This window comes from Microplitis mediator, chromosome 2, assembly GCF_029852145.1.
Source record: "Microplitis mediator isolate UGA2020A chromosome 2, iyMicMedi2.1, whole genome shotgun sequence".
Lineage (NCBI taxonomy): Eukaryota > Metazoa > Arthropoda > Insecta > Hymenoptera > Braconidae > Microplitis > Microplitis mediator.
The window spans coordinates 13,604,541-13,629,190 of record NC_079970.1 but is presented as its reverse complement, the minus strand read 5'-3'; the positions used below and the strand labels follow the sequence as shown (position 1 = coordinate 13,629,190).

Below are 24,650 nucleotides of genomic sequence, written 5' to 3'. Positions count from 1 at the left end.
GTAGTTAAAAATATCATATAAATGATAACAGTTACTAAATATGCGTCAAATTTTACTAAGTTAATAAGTTGAATTTACTTCTGTCTTGCGGTTAATTCTACTGCACACTGCAGTAACAAATACTCCAGGCGGGAGTTGAGAGTACTACAGAAGGAGCAGTTCCCGCTATTTCGCCATTTTGGGGTTAATCTGTTGTGTATACTCGTTTATTACAGCGTCTCATAAATAATCATCTGACAATTTATTGAAAATTAAATAATTGATTTTCAATATCTCAGTGAAATGGAAGATGGACCGATATACGTTACATGAATTATGACTCAATTCCTATAAAAACTCCTTGTTTAAACATTGAAAAATTTTCAAAAGAGTATATTGCAACGAGACCTATAATTCCAGATCTACAGGGCGTTAAACCGTTGTAAAATAAATACTTGACGTTAAAAATAAACAATAAAAAAAATACAGACATTTTTTTTCTAATTTATACTTTTTTAAAACCTAAAAATATTTAGGGTAATTATTTATAAGTGGGGTCCACCCTATTTTTGGCCATATCTTGGTGAAAAATGAACAATTTTTAATTTTTTTTATTCTGCTTGTTCTTAAGTCGCATTTATGATAAAAAATGTCGTGAGAAAAAAAATGAAGATTTCGATAGCTTCTTTGACTTTAAAAGTTGGAAAAAAAATTGGCTTTTATGTTTTTGGATAAAATTTCTATTTTATCTTTTTTGATGTTTTTGATATATATTTTAAATTTATATATATAAAATTATATATATTTTAAAGTACATAAAAAAAATAATAATTTAAAAAAAAAAATTGATCAATTTGATCAAAAAAAATTTAACATGGCCCAGCATGGGTGGATTCCACTTGTAAATAATTACCATGTTTATTATATATAAATAACTCAGTAAGCGATTTTTAAAAATCATTTGTAAAAATTTTAGGTTATATACTGTTTATTATTACGTAACCGCATATCGAGTAAATTGAACTACAGTTGCAGTTACAAATACCGCATGCTGTGGCATATCTTACTTTTTTCGATAGTTGACGCTTAACTACAATATTGCAGTAAATCTAACCACAATTTGGAGTTGTCTCATGTCAAACTATAGCCTGTGGTAAATGGAACTCCTGTTGTTGTTGCCGCTACTACAACTTATTTTCCGTGTATAAAATACCGTATTTCTTCCAAACACTGTAAATTACGGCAATTATCGTACTCTACCGTAATTTGGATCCACCAAGGTAGTACTTTTTTAAAAACTTATCAGTCACTTACGCCTGCTTAGGTGCTCTAGCTGAGAAGTACAATGTCACGCACATTAATTAACTAAATTAAAATTGTTTATCGTTTATGTAACTTGTGGAACATAAAAATGGTAATTTTTCATTATAATTTATTGACTGAAAGATTTCATAAATATCGAAAGTCAAAATTGAAATGAATTTTGAGTTTTAATTGATATATTTTATTGTGCTTGAGAGTTTGAGGTGTGCACTTGAAAATTTTTAAAATATACTCATAAAAAATAGTTATAACAAAAGTCTATTTTATTAATAAAGTGATCAAGTATCGTAATGTCGAATTCAGCAACGCACTTTGAACATGAATTTTACAGTCATAGCAACCTTAGGTATATAAAAAGATTTAATTTATAACTCAATTGAACCTGCACCAATAAAACTAAAGTTTTTAATTTATATAAAAATTAGTTTTTAAGTTAAAAATTACTTATCAAATGGAAGGCAGTCGCTACTCTAGATATTTGACTAATTTTAAAATAATCGTGATTTATAATCAAAATCATTTTTAATTTATGAACTGCTACAAAATATACATTCATAATATATCTGGATTCCATACATAGCATATACGGGTGCTTGCTTGGAGTAAATGCATTTGCATATGAGTATAGTTTCGAGCAGAGCAAGAATGTCGCCAAATACATCCAGAGCAGTAAGAAATTTTACTAATAATGTCATGACTTTGAAAAAATTAGTAAAGTATAAAAAGCTATTAGTTTAGTTAAAATTATTACATAGAAATAAAAAAAAATTAATCAATAAACTTCAACATGACTTGATTATTTAGTTGTTGAAATTTCTGTCACAAATACGTAACAAAGGTCAGGGTGGATTCCGGAATATTTCATTTATTTTCGGACTCTTATTTTTTAATAAAAAATTACAGTTAAAGTCATTAGTACTCTTTAAAAAAAATATTTAGCTATAAAATAAGATTGGTGAGTTTTGTGAAAATTTTGATTTTTTAATTAATAAAATATAAAATTAAATTTTAAGAGAAAGTAAACTTTTAAGGACTATGGTTGTAAATTTATCACTTGTTTTCAAATTAAAATTCCAAACTATGTTAATTCTTATCGGAATAAAGTCTTCATTACTATTTTCATGATGGATCAATCTTGTAAAAATAGTTTTCACACCCGTAAATTAACTTTTATCTTTGCCTGCAGCCACGCATGAATTCTTATGAGTTAATATAAAACTTAAAAAGACATAAGATACTAAAATGAAGAATATATTTTATAATTTTGGGTGCATTTGGAAATGTTCTAGCTCTAACTCTAGCCAAGCGTTGTCATATAGCGAGAGCTAGAGCATTTCTGAATACACCCTTGATACTCGAAACTTCAAAATGGCTGCTTAAAAACAGTTTTTCACTTTGATAACAAGCATTTAACTAAGTTTCATTATGTAAATAGCAATCAAATAAAAAAAAAAGTTATTTTTATGATTTACAAAATTAAAAAATTTTGATCGATCTCTTAAAGTTATCAAGTCCTGCTTAACTTTATGGAAGCCTGTATACTATATAAGAATGAACATATTTTGAGTTGAAGCCTACTAATTTAAAAAATGAAGATTGTTAAGTTACCTTAATGTATATTTATAATTATTCACATTTACGGGAGTGTGTATATGTGTGTAGGATATTTACAGGGCTAATCGAATGTAAAAATTTAATAATTTAATTTTTAAGTAGTAGAAATTATGAATCTATGCACATTGATTAGTTAACGACTTAAGGCAATGAATTTGTTAATACGAAAGATACTGAAAATCTTGATTTGAAAGAAAAAAAAAGAAAAGAAAAAGAATAGAAATAATTCTAGAGTAACGACTCCTTTAATACGATATACTAATTGAAATAGTTACTAGGAAAAAAATAAATGTAGTATTATTCATTTACAGATATATACACTGTAGTGTACATAAAGTCTCAAAAACCTTTATCTATTTATGATTCAGAAGCTTCATCAATTATAAACCATCCATGCTTTTACCGATTCTATAATTTAAAAGTTTTATAGAAAAAAAGCTTCCCATATGTAGCTTATATTTTAATAACAAACAATAAACTTTTGTTGCGCACCACAAAATGCTCTTTAAACTACGTAGTTGTTCTACTAATGTATCCATTATTCAGACTTTCACATTTTTCTAAATAATCAGTCTGAGATTGTGGTTCCGCTTCTTGAACTGAAATAGTGACATCTACATTATCTAATGAAGGATAATCTAATTGAGTGGAATTTATATCTTTCATTTCAGCATTGGACATTAGTTCAGTACTTTGATTTTCGTAATCCATATCATTAATATTATGAAGTGATATATTCTGTCCTCGATTCCGCAAGATTATTTGATTTCTCTTGTTTTGTGGGCTTAAAGAATTTTTACTCGATAATGGACTTATGTTTCTTCGAGTCGTACTATTGTTCTTTATGGACGGGGAATTTTTAACTGATTTGAGGCTTTCTTCCGCGAATGGGAAATTTAGTGTATCCTTACTAGAGCATAAAGACCCAACTGATACACCGTCAAAGTCATCAAAACCAGCTTTAAGAGGTATTTTCGAAGAGTTTAAATCATGGAAGCTCGCGGGAATTTTTGAATTATCTCCGTATGGTTTTAAATCATATCTTAAATCTGGACTGTTTTTGAAGCAACTTGGTTCAACGGTTGCGAAGTCACCGAAATCTTCACGCAAAGGTAAATCTTCGTCTCCTTCTTGTTCATCTTCTCTTAAATCTTCTAGTGGAGCCATTTCGAAGTCACTATATTAATAATAATAAAATATCATTCAATCTTAAATAAATATTGTAAATTACAAATAAATTCATTAGATAAATTGACTTATGATTATTTACCTTTAAAAAAACTACTTTAGTTTTTTGAATAATATTACTCTGACTAAGATAATCGTATCAAGGTACAACAGAAAATCATTGTAAAACTTCAATATTGCTTTTAAATGATTTTATTAGTTTCGTTAAAGACCAACGAAATGATACCTAACTTATTTTCGATATCAATATTTACAACTGTTTTATCATGAGTCAAAAGTTTTTCACTCAAAAATAAAAAAAAATCGATTATTCAAGACCAGTTCGAATAGGAAGCTAAAAATTGGTACGCAAGGTGCACTGAGAGAAAAATCCAGTAAATCTAACTATAAAATAACAGTTAAATAGCGCTTCAACTATTTCTTCGGAGTTACTACAATACCAATACATAGTTATTATAAATATCTCTAATTAGTTATGTTAAATATTTTTTAGTTCAATTAACTATATAAATAGTTAACGTAACTGATTTTTAAACTTGTATTCAATTAGGAATTTTAATTTGTTAAACTGTACTTAGGTAGTTAATTCATCTATAACTTTTTCATTAAAGCAAACAAAAATATTAAGTATCATTACAATGTTTTTTAGTTAATTCAATTAATATTTTTTAGTTAAATCCATTAAATAAATAATTATTTTTCGTACAAAAATACCATTCACATGGTTTTAATTATTAAATAGAGACTCTATAGAGTTTTAATTAGAATTAATTTTTTTTTTTAAAGTTCAAGTTTAATTTCAAAGATAAATTATTTATTGAACCATTAATAATAAATATTAATGTCTTTATGTAGTATAGGATAAACTATAATACAATCCAAAAATGTAATTGTCACTTTCTCAAATGACAGAGTTGTACTGATGACGAAATTGTTTTTAACTTTGGAATTTAACAGTTCTGAGATATATATCTTGCCAGAGACACTACACAGCGGCTGGGCGCGATCTCGTGGCGAGCATCGAACTACTCCTGCTACTGCTGCCTGGTACTGGTGACTTTCCTCTCCTCCATACATATGTTTTCTCCCAAGAAATTTTTCTCTTGGTTTAAGCAATTTTATTTAGATATTAACTCGTGTTTTGAACATTTTAATTTTTTCATGACTATTTGCTTTAAACGCAAAATTATCATAAATTACACATATACACACTTGACGGAGGACAAATTTCTAATTCACACCGCCTAAATTTATAACGATAGTGTAATTTTCACACCACAATTTTTACACAAATATTTACACTACACCGAGTCTAATAATATTTTACAGTGTAGAGAAACTAAAATTTGAAAGACCCTCGCGGTCCTGCAACCACCGTGGAACCACCGTGGATCCACGGTGAAACCACCACATCGTGGACCCACCGTGGAACCACTGTGGATCCACCGTGGTTTCGTGACATTTCACCACAGTTGATCCACAGTGGATCCACAGTGTATCCACGGTGAATCCACAGTGTATCCACGGTGAATCCACAGTGAATCCACGACAAAACCACGGTGGATCCACGGTGAATCCACGACAAAACCACGGTGGATCCACAGTGGATCCACAGTAGACCCATTGTGGATTCACCGTGGTTTTTCCGTCGATCCACTGTGGATCCACTGTGGATCCACAGTGGTTTTTCCTTGGTTTTACCGTGGTTTGACGCGAGATCTTGACATGAATTTTTCAGTTGAAATAGTGATAAATGAAGACGTTTCTAAAAATCTAACTCAAGTAAAAAATTTTTTTCCGTAGTTTTACCGGATGAAAACGTAAAATGAATTTTTGTACGCGTGTAATTCAAATGGAAAAATAGAAATTCATTGAATCTCATTAAGAACTGAGATATAAAGCTGTGCTTTGAAGGGAATTTTTTTTTGCCTAAAAGCAGTTTTTTCTTTGGACCACTCTAGTATGTATAAATAATAGTGACACTTTACATAATTTTTTTATCGACTTAATTAACCTAAAATATGATGCAGCAATCATAAGACTTTTTTTTTGTCCAACTTTCTGTAAATAATAATTAACGTTACCTCGTTGATTTTCAACAACCTCACGAATAAAATTATCTATAACATTGTTTTGGAGTGATAACTTTTACGTAATTTTATTGATCAATTCCTGAAAACTAACTAGTAATTTTATTCAAACACGATATCAAATGTTGCAAAGCATGTAATAATTAGCTGATTTGCTCAAAAAATTCTGTGGACGAAGTCTTTCGAAATTCAAAAAATTTTTATCCCAATTTTCTTTTTAATTGTGTATTTGTTAATTAACAAAATTTGTAAAAATGAAAGTAAACAATAAAACCTCGATAATTCTTAATAATTAATTAAAGAATTAATAATTCTCTCTCTGAGATAATAAAATCATTTGGTTAAGTTAAGAAAATATTTATTTAATAGACAAATAAATTATTTTGCAGTGCCAACAACCCCAAATATTAAAGCAATATATTATTATATAAACTCTAATAAATATTACTTAGACACAAAAAAATATATCCATTTAGAATAAATAAATATATATATATATATATATATATATATATATATATATATTAGGGTGGTCGTTAAAAATTAAATTTTCTCAGGCGCCCCATAAAAAGCTTCTCTTAAGTGAAAAAATACGGAGGGAATTTGGTTTTTCGGTTTAAGTAAAAAGAACACGTGCCTCAGGACGATCAAAGTTCATTTTTCGATATAATCGCGGTTTTTTGTAAATATCTCATGAAATATGCAGATTAAAGGAAAAAGTCATAATAACAATTTTGTAGGAAATTAAATTTTTGACAAAAAAGGTCATGTTCATGTTTTGTATAAAACGTGTATTTATGAAGATATTTTAAAAAAACTTTTCTAGATCTGATGAATTGAGCGTTTTAAGGATTACAAATTTCGAAAATAACATTTTTCTAAGTATATAGAAACTGTAACAAGTATTAATGATTGATATGTTACGAGTTACGAAGTTGTCTATATTTAAGAAAAAACGTCATTTTTAACATTCGTTATCCTTAAAATGCCCAATTGATAAGATCTAGAAAAGTTTTTTTAAAATGTCTTCATAAATACACATTTTATAAAAAAAATGAACATGACATTTTTTGTCAAGAATTCAATTTCCTACAAAATTGTTATCATGACTTTTTCCTTTAATCTGCATATTTCATGAGATATTTACAAAAAACCGCGATTGTATCGAGAAATGAACTTTGATCGTCCTGAGGCACGTGTTCTTTTTACTTAAAACGAAAAAACCAAATGCCCCCCCGTATTTTTTCACTAAAAAGAAGCTTTTTATGGGGCGCCTGAGAAAATTTAATTTTTAACGACCACCCTAATATATATATATATATCTATATATATATTTGTTCGAGATTAATGAATATATATTTAATCCTAATGATTATTGATTTAAAAAGTTATGATGCTAGGCAGCAGCAGCGGAAGTAGTTCAGTGCTCACCACTAGATCGCACCCACCTTTTGTAGTGTCCCTGGTAAGATACTTATTTCAGAAGTTATAAGTTCTGATCTTGAAGCAATCATGGAATGCGTTACTCGCTGAATGTTAGCAGAGAGATAATAATCCATTTTTGATAGTAATACAGGGGTATCTTGTATTACACTATGACATTAATGTTTTCTTGAACTATTTTTGTCAAAGTACAAAAAATAAATTTTGAGGTGAGACCAAAATATACATACGCGCTTTCGCGCTAAGGCATGTGAAAATCGGTCTTCGGTCACTTACTATCAACCCAGCAAAGATGAATCTAGTTTATAGTAAATTTAATTTTTTAAGACTTATAGCTTCACATCGTAATTCAATTGTAGTTTCACTCTCGAATTTTTCATTTTTTTTATTTGATAGTTGGTAAAATCTATTTTTAGTTAGCGCTTATGTATTAAACGGTATAACTATACCATAAAAGTACGTTGAAAACGTACTGCAAACACGACAAAAAAACCATAAAACCACTATGAATCCACGGTGAAACCACCGTGGATCCACCGTGGTTTCACCGTCGATCCACTGTGGTTTTACCGTGGATCCACCGTGGATTTATAGTGGATTTATAGTGGTTTCACCGTGGAACCACGGTGGATAAATGTCACGAAACCACGGTGGATCCACGGTGGATTTATTGGGGTTTCAAGACCGCGAGGGAACGCATTTAGGTTTTTAAAAATCCATTTCCTGCCTACATTTAACTCAATTACAGTAACTTCAAAATTTTAGTTCCATTAACTATATTTATATTTATAACAACTATTTTATATTAACTTTAAATCAGCAGTCATAATAAAAACAATTTTTATTTACATACACTAAAAAAATTAAGTTATAGTTAATTTTAAAATTCATATACTATCAACTAAATTTTTTTAGTTAAAACAACAATTTTCGTAGACTGAAAAATTTTAGTTACTTTAATTAATTTTTTTTTTGTTTGAGCAACTACTGAATAGCTAGCCATACTAACGCATTGGTATCAATAACTAATTTTAAATAGTTGAAGTCTTTTTAGTTAAAATGACTATCGACTTTTCTCTCAGTGTGCTTAAGATACTTACCCAAATATATTAAAAAAAGACCGAAATTGAAGGGGTCTGGTCAAAAACTGGGTTGATTTGGTATGGAATACTCTAAAGATTAGCCAGCAATAATAATTAAAACGCAAATTAAAAATAAACCTGGTTTGAAAAACTGCCCGGGAAAAACTTTTTTCATGAAATTTTATAAAATTTTATGCTGAAAATGGCCTGATAAAATTTCATCAAAATTCATGAAATTTTATTAAATTTTATAAAAATAAAATTTCACAGAATTTCACTAAATTTCATTAGTATAATTTCATAAAATTTTGTGGAATTTTATGAAATTTTACAAAACTTCATAAAATTTTATGAAATTTCGTGAAAAAATTTTTCCCGTTGGCCTTTGGGCAACTGTCAAAAATTTATTTTTTATCGCCAGACTCTTCAATTAATAAATTTTTAACTTCCCGCTAAGAAAATTGAAAATTTTCAAAAATTCGGAAAGTTATTGGTTCCGTCCGATTTTCGAAAATCGAATTTCTATCAGGTCTTCACATTTTCAGGTTCTAGGAAGCTATTCTGACTAATTTCAAGATGATATCCGAGTGTATGTACACTCAGAGAAAAGTCAATAGTCATGTTAGCTAAAAAGCTTCAACTATTTAAAATTAATTCCTAATACGATTTTTGATAGTTATATTAACTATCCATTAATTGCTGAAACATAATAAAATTTATTGTTGCTACTAAAATTTGATAGTGATTAAAATTTTTTATCGCAACTACTGAGATGAAGTTAAATTTAAATAAATTTTAAGTAATTACAGCAACTTTTTCGTTAGTTCAAGTAACTAAAAAATTGTTTCAATCGCAAGTGTTGATTCATAGTTAATATTAAATAGTTATTCTAACTATCGAGTTAATTGCTAAAACTAAAATTTTTTAGTTGAAGCTTTATTTTACTATAACTTTATAGTTATTTTAACTAAACGAATTAGTATTAATGAAACAAAACAACGCAGCATTATGAATTGTTTGATTACAATTATGATGAGTAAAATAATGATTTCAACTGCAACCATCACGTAGTTAAAATAACAATCTCATAACTATACTAACTATAAAAATGCAAAAAAGAACAACAACTCAGTTGTTGCTTCAATTATTTTATAATGATTCATTTGAACAAAAATCGACGTTTGCACGAATTATTTATTTACAGTGATTGAATACTTATTTAAATCGTCGCAAATGATACTAGTTTTTTTTTTTTCACAGCAGCGGAAATTTTTTTCCATTTACTACAAATATTTTAAAAAAACAAAAAAATTTATTTAACGTATTTGAGTTCCCAAAAACTTACTATTTCCTTTACCCCGTTTCACTCCTTCCTCCCCCATATATTAGACTGTGTAACATAAAATCGATATTTTTTTTTTAGTTCCATACGAAAATTTTGTTGTATGTAACAAAACAAAAATTTAGGAAATTTTTTGTAGATCATTTTATTATCCATCAAATAATGTTATCCAATTATTTTTAAACCTTATAATTCAACAGATACAAGTAATTAAAATTAATTGTTTGGAAAAAAAAATCGCAATTTTCGTGAAAAATGGATGAAAATTCTTTTATGTCGCATTAAACTGTATCGAAAATTTTTGTCTTTGATTATTATATCAGCCGAATGACGGATTTCATCTGTAAAAAAGTGTAGTGAGTATGCACTTATTCTAGTAAAAAATTTTAAGGTCAAAATATTTAACTAGTATCTAAGCGGCACAAAGTAAAGTTGGTAGTTTTATATTTAATTTAAATTAACAATTAATACTTGTTGATATCTTGTTAAATTCAATTTAACAAAAATCTAACGTTTTCTTTAACTGTGCTTACTGCAAAAATTATTCGTGAATTTAACTGAATTATTTACTTTATCGAAAATTTTTTGGATCAAAAAAATATTTGTTGAATTGACATAAAGAAATTAAATTTCTCGGAATAAGGACTATTCTTTTAACGCAAGAATTTTCGTATGCTCCGACTATGAAAAAAAAGTTGATTAAACCAAGAGAAAAATTTCTTGTTACTAAACAACGGCAATGAAAGTAGTTCGGTGCTCGCCACTAGATAGCGCCTACCATGTGTCCCTGGTAAGAAACTTATTTCAGAAGTATTATATTCTAACTTGAGAGCAATTCTGACACCAATACTCTCCTGCTATACGACCGGGTACCAAGTACTTCTTTGGATGGTCAATATTTTTGGAATCTTTTATTGTGATTGAATGACTCGATATAATAACTTTATTAATGATATTATATTGAAAGTAAAAAATATAATATCAGACAACAAGTTTAATTTGTTTTCATTCAATAACTTTAATATTACTAGTTAAATTAAACACAAAATTATAACAGAATAAAAGTTATGGATATTATAAATATAATCTTCTAGTCGTGATAACTAAAATGGTTGGGGTGGCATTCAACGTAGCTTGTTAATATCTAAAATCTGTGGAAAATTGAGCTTGATCGGTAGGGTGCGTTCGGAGATATTCCAAAAATAAAATTTTTTCAAAAATATTTTTTTTGGACAACTTTAAATGTGCTCGGTGGATTGATTCCAAAATCTAATCAGCTCTGAAACTTTATAAGCCGCGTCGAATGCCACCTCAACCATCAAAATCGGTTCATTCGTTCAAGAGAAACCGTTAACAAAAGAATTAAAAAAAAAAGTTTTTTTTTTAGTTTTTTTGAAATTTTTCAAAAACAACTAGATCAATCAATTTTAAAATCTAATCAGTTCTGGAACTTAATAAACCACGTCGATTGCCACCTCAACCGTCTCAATCGGTCAATTCGGTTAAGAGATATCGTTGGAGAAAAAATGGTAAAAAACGGTTGTTTTAAAAAACAACGGCATACAAAAGTATTTTCAAGCTCGAAAATTTACTCACAACAATTTTTTCAAGCTCAAAGAGCTCGAAAACAGCGGGAAGTTTTGGGGCTGGCCTGCAGGGTCAACCGATAGACCGATTTTTTTTTAACTTGCCACAAAGAAAATTGAAAGTTTTCAAAAATTCGGGAAGTTCTTGTCTTCACTCTGATTTTTAAAAATCGAGTTTTCATCAGATGTCGAAGCTTTGAGATCGGAGAAAGCTACTTTGACTATTTTCACAATAATAACCGAATGCTTGTATGTATTGTAACGGGTTTTTCACCACCGGAGATCTACTGGAGTGAAGTCCGAGTACACGTACTATTTGGCAACCTTGTTCAAAATATTCAAAGTTGGGCGCCAGGTGATTTTATAATGACCAATAAACAATTGTCAAAAATGTCGGCTCAGGGTGGCGGATCGGGGAAAGGTCAGACACTTAAGATTACGATAAATAATTGATCAGAATTAAACAAAATAATCAGTCGTATATTAATTAAACAAAATCATTGAGCGGTATCACAACTCAAAAGTAATCGGTTTATAAAACAAAATATGAATGTCGTTGTCGGCTTGACTCGATATAAACGAAAATAAAATTGCTCGTAGAATCGTGCTTGATCAAAACACAAAGTCAGTTCGTTGCTCGAAGAAAACAGTCGGTTGTCGAAATAAAAATAAACTTATTTTATTTTTCACACAGAATACTTGACAAATGACGTCAGAGTATTGTACGCGTAGTTAATTAATTAATTTTTAATTATTACGCGACCGCGTCTCACTTGTTTATTAACAAATTCACTCGTTCACTCTGTTCAGTTTTCGGGCCGAGGCTTCGGCTTGTTCACAAAAGGCGGTTTATTGTTCACTCAGAATTTAGTCACTATCGATTAATTTAACAGGTCGTTGATCAAAACTCAGATTGGTCGTTTTAGTCGTAAATCGCGTTTTTCAATAGTCAGGATCGAAATTGGTCAGAGTCGAATTGTTCAAATAAAAAAACATGGCCGTTCAGTTCGGCGTCTATCCCGAATCTTTCGTGACGATCCATGCGTTGATTCACTTGCTCGGTCGAAGTCAAAATTTTCGATTCTAGATGTCACTAGAATTTGCTCATCGGGTAACGATTAATTATATTTCAATCACTTCAAAACCACGGGTCGATGTCGAATTTTTCTCATGTTACAGTATATGTATGGGGCATTCCATGCCAAATCACCGAGGTTTTGACCCGACCCCCTTCAATTTCGCTGAAACTTTTTTATCATTTTTTATCCTACCAAAGACGTTTTTCTGAATTTTTTCAGATTTTTTTACTCAACCCAAAAAAAGTTAGTTTATTTATAGATAAACTGAGAAAAATAAAGATAGCCTTATAGGCAGTTTTCGATCAAATTGAACGGAATATAGTATAGTACCGGATATCTCAACTGGTAGAGCACTCGGCGCGATACCGACATGGTCTAGGTTCGATTCTCAGTTCGGGCTATCGATATTTTTCTCAGTTTATTTATAAATTTTCTTATTGAGAAGGTTAATTGTAAGTTTAGGTTTTACTATATTTAAAAATTGGGAATTTTCCTCCGAAAAAATTAATCCTTGCCCCTAATACACTTTACGATTGTTTTTGTACAATTTTATTCAACTTCTGAGCTTTTAAAAACAATCCAAAAAAACTTCAGCGTAAAGTCATAAAAAATAAGCCAAATTTAGAAATTTTTTTATTTTCAATCGAAAAAAAAAATATAAAGGAAAGTCGGCACAAAATGGGAATAGCGGGGTTAAATACTGTCATAGTTGAAGTTTTTTTTGAGATAAAAAAATTGAGAATCGAAGGTTTCGGACTTCGAAAAAATGACGGTTTTTTTGAAAAAACTGAAATATTTCATATATCGTGACTTCCGAAAAATTTTTTGTATTTTTTTCTGAAAACTACATTTAAAAACACAAATTTAAATAAAAAAAGTGCCGAAAGGTTAATTTGTGAAAAAGTTATAGCAATTTAAAAAAAAAGAGCGGTTTTTTTCAAAAATTCGTAACTTTTTTTGGGCTGGGTAAAAAAATCTGAAAAAATTCAGAAAAACGTCTTTGGTAGGATAAAAAATGATAAAAAAGTTTCAGCGAAATCGAAAGAGGTCGAGTCAAAACCTCGGTGATTTGGCATGGAATGCCCCATATATGTGTGTGTGTTCGTGGCAATCGAAAAAACTTCCTTGCCGTCAACTTCTGAAAATTTCAGATCGAACGAATAATTAGACTTTAGGATATAGAAGAAACACGAAAAAAAAATTTTTTTTAGTTTTTTTAAAAATTTTCCAGAAATGACTCGATCGATTGATTTTGAAATTGAATCGACTGTAGAACTCAAAAAAAAAGTCGATTACCACCTTAACCATCCTGATCAGTTAATTCGTTCGAGAAATATGGTGGGACAAAGAAATGCTATAAAACGGATTTTTCCAAATATTTCTGAAACGGCTGAACCGTTCAATTTTAAATTTTAATCAGCTCTAGAACTCAATAAAATGCGATGTTTGATCCTAGTCTTTCGACCAATAGACCGGGAACAAGAAATCTTAGTGAAGGAATATGTAAATTAAAACATGAATTTATATTATAAATAAATAAATACATATATTGTTACAAATGAATTTCGATTAGATATGGATAAAATGAAAATATTGAAGTCAAGGTTATACTACAGAATTATTCGAAATTCAACTTGTTAACAAACACTAAATAGATTTTAGATACGACTGACAGTTATTTCTTTTACGCTATGCACTACAAAAATCCAATTATTTTAAACGTGCCATCAACTAGGTGACTTGAATGAGTAATACTCCAGCCTACACTAGTTGAAATGACTGGTAGAGAATTTTTCTTAATAAAAATTTAAAAGCCGCTTCTTTCTTCATTAATGATTTTTGATTCTTAACTTTTTAAACTCTAGCATAAAACGTAACTTGTTAGAGCTTGAAAAGCTCATAAAAAATGATTCCATGTAATAGCATTTTCGAGCTCGAAGAGCTCGAAAATATATTCACAGTAATGTTTTCAAGCTCCTTGAGCTCGAAAACAGCGGGAAGTTTTGGGGCTGGCCCGCAGGGTCAACCGCCGCCCAGATTTTTTTTCCATAATCGATTATTTTTTCTCGATGTTCTCAAATATCGATGAATCGATTATTTGATTTTTTTTTTTTAATAATCGAAAAAAATCGAAATAATTTTTTCGAATATTTAAAACAAAAAAAGGATGTACTTTTAACTCATTTAGCCTAACTTTTTGAATGCTAAAATCAACCATTCTACTGACGCGTGCTCAATAATGATTATTTCTCATTTCATTACACTTTTGTATGTAATTTCGACATTAATATTCGGTATCTTTCTATTCATTGTTATTCATAATATTCTTTACTTTTATATTAATAATTATGAATCAAGTGAATTTGAATTCGTGTTTCAACAGTCATACGTAAGTGATACGGTTTATCAGGTTAACTTCAGAGTAAACTAAACATTGGAATTTCCGATGGATAGTGACCTAATAGAATGTTGGCTGCCTAAGAAAAATGATTTTCTAAACTTATTTTATGTTCCAATGAAATACCTGTGTATGGTTGCAACTTCCGTCCCATTGGAACATTTGTTTTCAAAAGCAGGAGACATTAAAAGAGAAGGCTTAGTCGATTAACTGGGTCTCATTTAAATGATTTAGTTTTTTGAACTCTACTTCTGAAGAAGATTGGAACTTTTTAATAAATACTTAAACTTGAAAATGTTTTTATTTTAATATGTTTAAGCATATACTTGTTATTTATTCGATAATCACATAAACAATCAAATTTTATATTAAAAATTTGAATCAAATTTTAGCATTTCTTTTTTCATCACGTGATAAAAAAATCTGTCTATCGGTTGACTCTGCGGGCCAGCCCTAAAATTTCCCGCTGTTTTCGAGCTTCTTGAGCTCGAAAACTTTGTCGTGAATACATTTTCGAGCTCTTCGAGCTCGAAAATACTTTTGAATGCCGTTCTTTTCGAAAAAAATAGTTTTTCATCATTTTTTCTCCAACGATATCTCTCAAACGAATAGACCGATTGAGACGGTTGAGGTGGCAATTGACGCGTTTTATCAAGTTCTAAAGCTGATCAAATTTTGAATTCGATTTATCGAGTCGATTTTGAGATATTTCAAAAAAATAAAAAAAAAATTTTTAATTCTTTCGACAACGGTTTCCCTTGAACGAATCAACCGATTTTGATGGTTAAAGTGGCATTCGACGCGGCTTATAAAGCTCTAGAGCCCAGTAGATTTTGGAATCAATTCATTAAGCACATTAAAAGTTATCCAAAAAAAACATTTTTGAAAAAATTTTATTTTTGGAATATCTCTGAACGAGCCCTACTGATCAAGCTCAATTTCTCCCAGCTTCAAGATATTGATAAGCCACGTCGAATGACACCTTAAAGTTCAAAATCGGTTCATCTGTTCGAAAGATACAGGTATTTACATACGTACGTACGTAAATGTATACATACATACCTACACTCGGACATCATCTTGAAATTAGCCAGAATAGCTTCCTCGAACCTCAAAACGTCGACATCTGATGAAAATTCGATTTTCGTAAATCTGACCGAAATCAATAACTTACCGAATTTTTGAAAATTTACAATTTTCTTAGTGGGAAGTTAAAAAACATCGATTGTTTTCGTCAATAATCGATTATGTAAACATCGATTCTTTTATTCAACATCGCTCATCTCTAACTGACTAATTTTGGGTCTGAGTATTAGACCTTCGGAAGATTGGGTGGTTTTCCAATCTCCTGTAGTCAGGGGAAATTCCGCTCCCACGCTCTTCTATCTCTACCCAAAGTTTTCTACCACTTTTCGGAAAACCATTGTTTCGGGGCCACACTATCCTTTCCACATTGATTTTCCGTTGACGTAATTGCTTCGGACCTCTCTTTCGGTCCTTCACAATTCGCCCCTCTATTCTAATAACAACAATTATTCTCTTTTGTAATTTTAATAATAATAATAATAATAATAATGATAATAATGATAATAATAATAATAATAACCATTATTATTAATTTGATAGATTTTAATTAAATATTTAATTGATCTTTTGTTAACCTTATGAATTTTTTATCTTTATTTTACTATTTTTTTGTTTAAATTTGTATTTTATTTCACTTAAATCTAATAAATTTTATTATTTTTTTTAAACTTTTTATTTTATTTAATTTAAATATTAATATTTTAATACTTTACTTTATTCTTAGATTAATATTTGACTGGAATTTATTTTATTGTCTTTATTTATTTTTTTGCTCTTAAGAATATTTAGAACTGTTAAATTTTATTATCTAACTGATACTTCTACCCTGTTTTTTTTTTTGTTTATTTAGATATTCATTAGTCTGGACACTATAATTTACTTTTAAGTATTTTTTTTTTTAATTGTTCCAGTGTATAGCCGCATTTACGGCCTTTTACACTTTTTGCCTTTACATCGCAACTGCTTCCTTTCTTTATCTACTTTCATTGTGCGGCTGTGGCCCGACTTGTGCTTATACTGTACTGTACCATTACGGTGATACCCTACCCCCCACCTTGGCTGTGGGAGTATAGGGACAAGGGAAACCACAGAGAAAACCATTGCCAGTACAGTTCGGTTTGGGTGAGGCTCTAGTGATCGGTAAAATTCCCATTTTACCGATCACTAGATCTTCATCCCGCGCCTAACGGCCAGAGACCTCCGATCGAGCTCAACGCGTGGCTAAGCGGTCACCCAGCCAAGTTGCGACCATGCTCGATGCTGCTTAACTTCGGTGATCGCCCGAGCCACACGAGAACCGATCGGCTGTCTCTGCCGCTTGAATCTACTTTTAAGTATTTTTCAATTTAGAAAATATATTAAAACTCATTTCCGAGGTACTATTTACTTCAAGTCTTATTTTAGAGTGCAGTTGTGATAAGAAAGTGCGTCAGCTTCCACTCTGACCCTGGTTAGGATTAAAATTATTTTTCAATTAATATGATATTCGACCACGAATTACGTGTTCAGACAAATTTCAAAAACTATAATAAAAATAAAATAAAACGATATAATAATATTAAAACTAGAAAATAACTCGGACGTAACAAATTGATGGATTTTTATAATTATTATAGCATAATCGTTTTGACGTGTTTACTTTTAGATTTTTGAAAGCATTTATATCTTGATACGATAATCTTAGGTAAAATTAAAACTTTAAAAACTCTGATAATTTTTGAGAATACTAAATCATCGGTCGATATTTTTGATGAATACAGTTAAAAATTAAAAATTACTTACTTGTCATTGAGTGGTGAAAGAGAACTGTTTTGATTACGAGCTTCGATTCCTTCCGGACTGTGATAAAAACTGACAGCTTCAAAGCCTTCTAAAGGTGCCTCCTTTAAAAGTATAGAAGTGATATGAATAAATGTAGGTCGTCGCACAGCTTTTTGATTCCACGTGCCTCTCATTAATCGATAAAGAGAATCGGGACAGTTTTCGGGGCGTTCCATTACTCCTCCGTCGATTACATAACGCAATACCTAAGTTTATAAAATAAAAAATTAATTAAGAATTGGTACATAAATACCCATTAATTAAACTATTATTAATAAAATAATTATAAATATACTTGATCGTTCGATAATCCTTGATATGGCTGAGATGCAAGCGTGACCATTTCCCATAATACTATTCCGTAGCTCCATACATCTGAATAGCTAGTAAATACACCGTCTTTCAAACTTTCAGGCGCCATCCACCGAACAGGCAAAAGACCTTTCGTTCCCTTTCGATAATAATCAGTTTCATATATATCTCTAGTCATACCAAAGTCACCAATTTTTACAGTAAGATCTTCGGCTACCATACAATTACGAGCTGCTAAATCTCTGTGAACAAATTTTTTCGCTGATAAATAAGCCATCCCATCGGAAATTTCGGCGGCCATTCGTATAATTCGTTTGAGTGTAGGAGGCTGCCTTGACATATTTTCACACTGATCAGGTCGATGGCTTCGTAAATATGTTTTAAGATCACCATTTACCATCAATTCCATGATAACGTAAGGAGGTTGGCCTCGAGATACGACACCAAGTAATCTTACAACGTGATGAGTATTGAAAGCTTTCATTACCGATGCTTCATTTAAAAATTCTATACGTTCACGATCGGTTGCATTTTCATTGACAGTTTTTACAGCACATCTTATTTCAGGTTTTAATTTACTAATATCTTTAGCAACACCTTCATAAACCATACCAAATGAACCATTACCCAATTCTCGTGATAGACGAATTTTTTTCCTTGGTACTTCCCATTCATCAGGCACATAAGCAGTACTGACATATTCTGGATTTACAGTTGCTATCAATCTTCTACTTGGTACATTCTGCAAGAGCTTACGCTTGCATACATAAACTGTAGTCAAAGATGTTATCAAGATAACTATACTGGAAACTGACCAAAAAACAATCCAAAATACTTCTTTTGCGCTATCTTCATCGATATAAACATAAAGTACTTCCGAATCAGCACCACTCCCTGCTAAGCTCGTAGCTCGAACTATCACTGAATAATTGCCAGCGGGTAAATCTTTAGTGATACAAGACTTATTATCACTGATAAATTTTTGTCTACTGATGCAAACTACAATAGGTTGAATCTAAAAATAAAATTAAATTAATCAGCAAATTATGTATATGTATATAGTATAACGGAATATAGTATAGTGCCGGATAGATCAACTGGTAGAGCACTCGGCGCGATACCGAATTGGTCTGGGTTCGATTCCCAGTTCGGGCTACCTACATTTTTCTCAATTTATCTATAAATTGTCTTATTAAGAAGGTTTGCATGTTTAGTTTTCCACTATATTTAAATGGATATTAGGGTGGTCTTTATTTTGGACATTTAAAAATTTGTATGCTCTCATAGGCTTATGTGGTTCGAAATAAATAAAAAAAATATCTTCCAAGTTTTAGGTCTCCATCTCAATTTTAACCCGTGCCGCATTGCGATGTGAGTTTCCCATTTAAATAACATGGGGTTTTTGGCATTGAACGATTAATTTTTTATTCCGACCAAAGTAATTGTTCAAAAAATTTGAAACTCTGTGGACTTTATCCTTATAATCGTAGCTATTCCTTAGAATTTTCACAGATTTTTATCGACCATAATTTTGGAGGTACAGCAAGATGAAAAAAAAAAAAAAATAATTTTTTATTTTTATCTGAAACTTTTTTTTTAATTATAACGAATCACTCTGCATCCTTATCAGGAGCGTTTACTTTTTTCACTCTCGCACTCAAGTGGATGGACTGTATTATCTTTATTGCATTAATACAGTAATCAGGAACTTTGGCCAAGTTTTTCTCATAAACAAACGATTATTATCAAAAAATTAAAGCGCGCTTTGCTAAATGAGACAGTAGTGCATCAATGTGCAGTCTGTATTTAGCAATTTTGTTTCCGAGGAAAACTTAGTCGAGAATATATGACAACCTCTGTTGAAAAAATTTTCAAATAAAAATAAAAAGAAAAGATAAAAATCCGCAAAAATTCTAAGGAATAGCTATTATTATAAGGATTAAGTCAACAAAGTTTCAAATTTTTTAAACAATTACTTTGGCCGGAACAAAAATTGATCGTTCAATGCCAAAAACCCCATGTTATTCAAGTGGGAAACTTACATCGCTGAGCGGCAGGAGTTAAAATTGAGATAGAGATCTGAAACTTGGAGAATATTTTTTTTTTATTTACTTAGAGACTATAAAAATTTCATTTTTCAAATAACTCCAAACATAGTGTATTGGTAAGTTTTATTCTTCACAAATCGTAGGAATTTATAAGCCGCCAAGCGAAGCGACAGATGCAGCCGTTTGGTACGCACGTGGCTCGGGTGACCACCAAAATTAAGTAGCATCGAGCATGATTGCTACTTGGTTGAATGACCGCTTAGCCACGCGTCGGGCTCAAATGGAGGTCTCTGAGCGCTAGGCGCGGGATGAAGATCTAGTGGTCTGTAGAATAGGAATTTTATCGATCACTAGAGCTTCGCCCAAACCGAAAAACTGTGCTAGTATAGGTTTTCTCTGTGGTTTTTTTAAGCCGCCACACCTCCACCGCAAGGTAAGGTAGTAGGGCATCATCGTAATGGTGCAGTGCAACATAAGCACAAGTTGGGCCACAGCCACAAACATAAAGGATAAAAGAGTTTAGGCAGTATAAAAAAGAAAGAGCTTGGGGTGAAAGAAGGTAAACCATTGTAAGAAACTGTAAAAGTTGTGCATTTAAAGCACATAATTAATTTATATTAAGAAGCGAAATGAAATATAATGTTGAATTTTGAATCTAGATTTCCTGTCGTATGCTTAAAATAATTTTATTGGATCTTTACGAACTTTCGGACTACAAGTTCATAGAATAAAAAAAAGTGTGTAACAACCAACGCACGATTGGAGTTTACTCCTTCAGATCGACTGTCTAAATAGGCACAGAATTAAAGGCTTACTAGTCTAAGAAAAAGATTAATACCATATCAAATGGTAAATAAACGAATCAATGAAAATACCTAAATAATGTATTTTTATTCTATTTTAGTCTAGTCGAGAAGTTGAGTTCCTGCGAAAAATAGTTACAGGTCTCCTAAAAATATAGTTGATGGCTTAAACGATCTGGAATGGCGTCTAGAAAAAGACATTTTTTGGATTTTTTTTGGAAAAATAAAATTACAATTGTTATGAACAAAAAACTAGCCGTCCAGCTTTTTGGCAAAATCTCAAGAAGTATAAGTGATAGCTCAAATATTAAAAAAGTTTCTGAAAGAGCAGAAAATTTTAGTCGAAAAGTTCTTGACTCCCCGAATTGTAGCTCCAATATTTATAATTTTAATTTAACGTTGAAAATTAGCTCATGCGCGACAGTTTCGGCATGCGCGCGCCGCCACTCTAGTGAGCGCAGTTTTTAAATAATTTTTTTTTGCATTTAAATATCAATTAAAAAATTTGAAAACATTCTGGTGTCATCTAGACACTTCAAAGAATATGATTTCGCGGTAATAAAAGTTGCATCACCATTTTTCAAGAAGTTATTCAATTGTTAATCGACATTTTCTTTACGGGTTTGTGTTGTCATAAAAGGCGGCATAAAAGTTTAAATAATTAATCTATAAATTTTTTGTTTCTTGGAGCCCTTTTTATAAACATACTCAAATAGATGACGGTATGAAAGTTTATATAATATTTTGATTTCATTAATTATTAATTTTTGAACTACCCAAAAAAATTAAAAATTAAAATAATGTATGTTAAATAATTTTTTTTTTAATTTTAAGCTATTACTGATTTCATGTTTTTGTTAGGCATTATATGATTACTTTTCAAATTTTTTCTTGCCATTTGTTTATAAATTTTTTATAAACAAATGTATTAATTAAATATTTTTGAAAAATTTTTTTTCACCATATTGTTAGCGTAAGAAAATAATGATTTAAAAAAAAAAAATTTCTTAAAAACAATATCTTATTGTTTATAATCGTTTTTTTCATATTTTGATCATTTAAATAAATCATTAAGGAATCGTTTTCTTTTGAATTATAATTTGCATTTCTACATATAATGGCAAAAAAACAAAATTTTTTTGTCAACGATTTATTCATTTGTATGTTTAACAATTTTTTTTTTTATTTTAATTTTTTTTAGAACATAAAAAAATTACAAAAACAGCAACCTGCAACAATATGGCAAATAAAAATTCTTCCAATTTTTAAAAAACATCTGGGTTTTAGAGTACGACAAAGTCCAAGCTCTGACACAATTTGTCAACAAACAAATTGCTGTAACTTTGCAACTATTGCAGATACAGTTTTCGACCTTCGAGTCGTTTTTATACAGTATGAGTTAAGCTTTCTTATAAATTTTAAACCTAATGTTTATCTGTTATAGTTCTCTAACAACACGCGTTTATTTATAAAAATTGTAAATGCGTTTTTAAGAAAAAAATTTTTTTTTTTTTAATTATTATTTCCTCACTCTAACAATATGGTGAAAAAAAAATTTTCAAAAATATTTAATTAATCCATTTGTTTATAAAAAGATTATAAAGTTTATAAAATGGCATGAAAAAATTTGAAAAGTAATCATATAATGCCTAACAAGAATATGAAATCAGTAATAGTTTAAAATTAAAAAAAACACTTGAGAATACAAAATAATAATGCTCACTGTACGTATCATTAGAGTACGACTGATATACTATATATATATTTATCATTTAAAGACGCCGTAGAGTATATATTATATACCTATATATATTATATATGTATATATAGGTATATTGTATACATACAATGCATTCGTACGCTGCCTCGTAGGATACCCTATACTATGGAGACTATATACATATATAGTCTCCATACCCTATACACTCACGCCTGAAAAGTGAAAGTTGTAACGCGAATAGTCGTAACAAGGTCATTCGTTGAATGTATTTTACTCCTCATATTTTTTCCATACCGGGCTCCTTATATGAAAATCGATTCTTAAGGAGTAAACTCCAAAAATTTTTGTTTCAAATTTCATGCATCTTAATCGATATAATATTCATTATAAATAATTTGTTATTCTTACATTTGGCATTCCTACTCTCTTGTATTCAACTTGATAAGCAACAATTAAACCGTTGGGTTTTAACGGTTCTTCCCACTGCAACTTCACTATCGGACGGCTGGTATTACCATGGATTTTATCTAATTTTAATGATCCCATTGGAATATCATCTGCATGTTCAAAGGGTAAAGTTCGACAGTTTTGTATTATTTTTGTTGAACACCTTTGGCTTACATCATCTGGTACAGGTTCACGACAAGCTTGGAGTTCTATATTGTAAGTAGCAAAATGTCTTAAATTTCGCATTACAAATGAAAGGTTTGAACTAGGTACCAAACGTTCAAATTTCTGTTCACTGTCTTCTTCCGTTTCATTCTAAAAGAAAAATTATAAATTTACATGGAATTTCTTACAGATAAATATTAAAAAATACGACAGTAATAATTCAATCTTAATAATATTAGGGAGTATCTTTACCTTTATTAGAGAATCTGAGTCATTTGGTTTGAAGACAGTAGAGATATCACGCTTACGTCTATTATTGCCACCAACTCTTTTAACATAAACTTGATTGTGTAACGCATCTTCAAAAGCAATTGAGCTTGATACTTCTTTTTCTCTTATTGATTGATCTGATTCTCTATCAGCACATTCACAAGTAGCTACATCTGGTTGAGTGCGTTCTTTTTCAGCTTCAGCACGTTTACGTTCTTCTTCAGCTATCTCAGCTATCGGTTTCTTTTCCGGGAATTGCAGAGCTTTAAAAAATAATTACATTGTTTTATTCCCTTACAGCTTTGCGGTCATCACAAAAATACATTGAATTCACGATGACTTGACGTCGTATTTTCCGCTAGAATCAGGTTAATTCATAGAATTTATACGGTAATCATACGGTATACTTGTGAAAATGTCTGATCGTTAATGGACCATCGATATACCGAGAATTTATTGTAGTGTTGCCCTCAACACGCATTAATTTAATCATAAATATAATCAACTTTTACTCTACAACAGATATTCTTCATATAGAAATCAGATGTTCAAGGATACCTTGCCTTATTTTTACTATCATTTTACATGCGTTCCACAATAATTTCACGTTAATTTTGCAGTATTTCAACAGAAAAAAGTTGTCATAGAATTTCTGACCATAACTAATATCTTGCTTAAGAAGAAAGAATCTTTTGTGGAATATTTGATGGAAATCAGTATAGTAAATGTAATAACTATATTAATATATATTAATCAGAAAAAAAATATTCATAATACAAAAGTACGGAAATTTGTAATTTCATATTATGAATCTTTTTTTTTTTAGCGTTCATAAAAATGAATCATGTACATTA

General features: G+C 30.1%; 1 protein-coding gene across 1 annotated transcript in view; it reads right to left on the bottom strand.

The window, feature by feature from the left end:
* Window positions 1–184: 184 nt before the first annotated feature.
* Window positions 185–24,650, bottom strand: part of LOC130663847 (insulin-like receptor) — a 135,803-nt gene continuing 111,337 nt past the window's right edge. The window contains exons 7-11 of the mRNA XM_057463354.1: window positions 23,779–24,059; window positions 23,323–23,676; window positions 18,327–19,358; window positions 17,993–18,237; window positions 185–4,093 (exon numbers count right to left, since the gene is read on the bottom strand). Of these exons, the coding sequence (XP_057319337.1) occupies window positions 3,427–4,093; window positions 17,993–18,237; window positions 18,327–19,358; window positions 23,323–23,676; window positions 23,779–24,059 (2,579 nt within the window). The 3' untranslated portion in view covers window positions 185–3,426. The remainder of the gene's footprint in view (window positions 4,094–17,992; window positions 18,238–18,326; window positions 19,359–23,322; window positions 23,677–23,778; window positions 24,060–24,650) is intronic.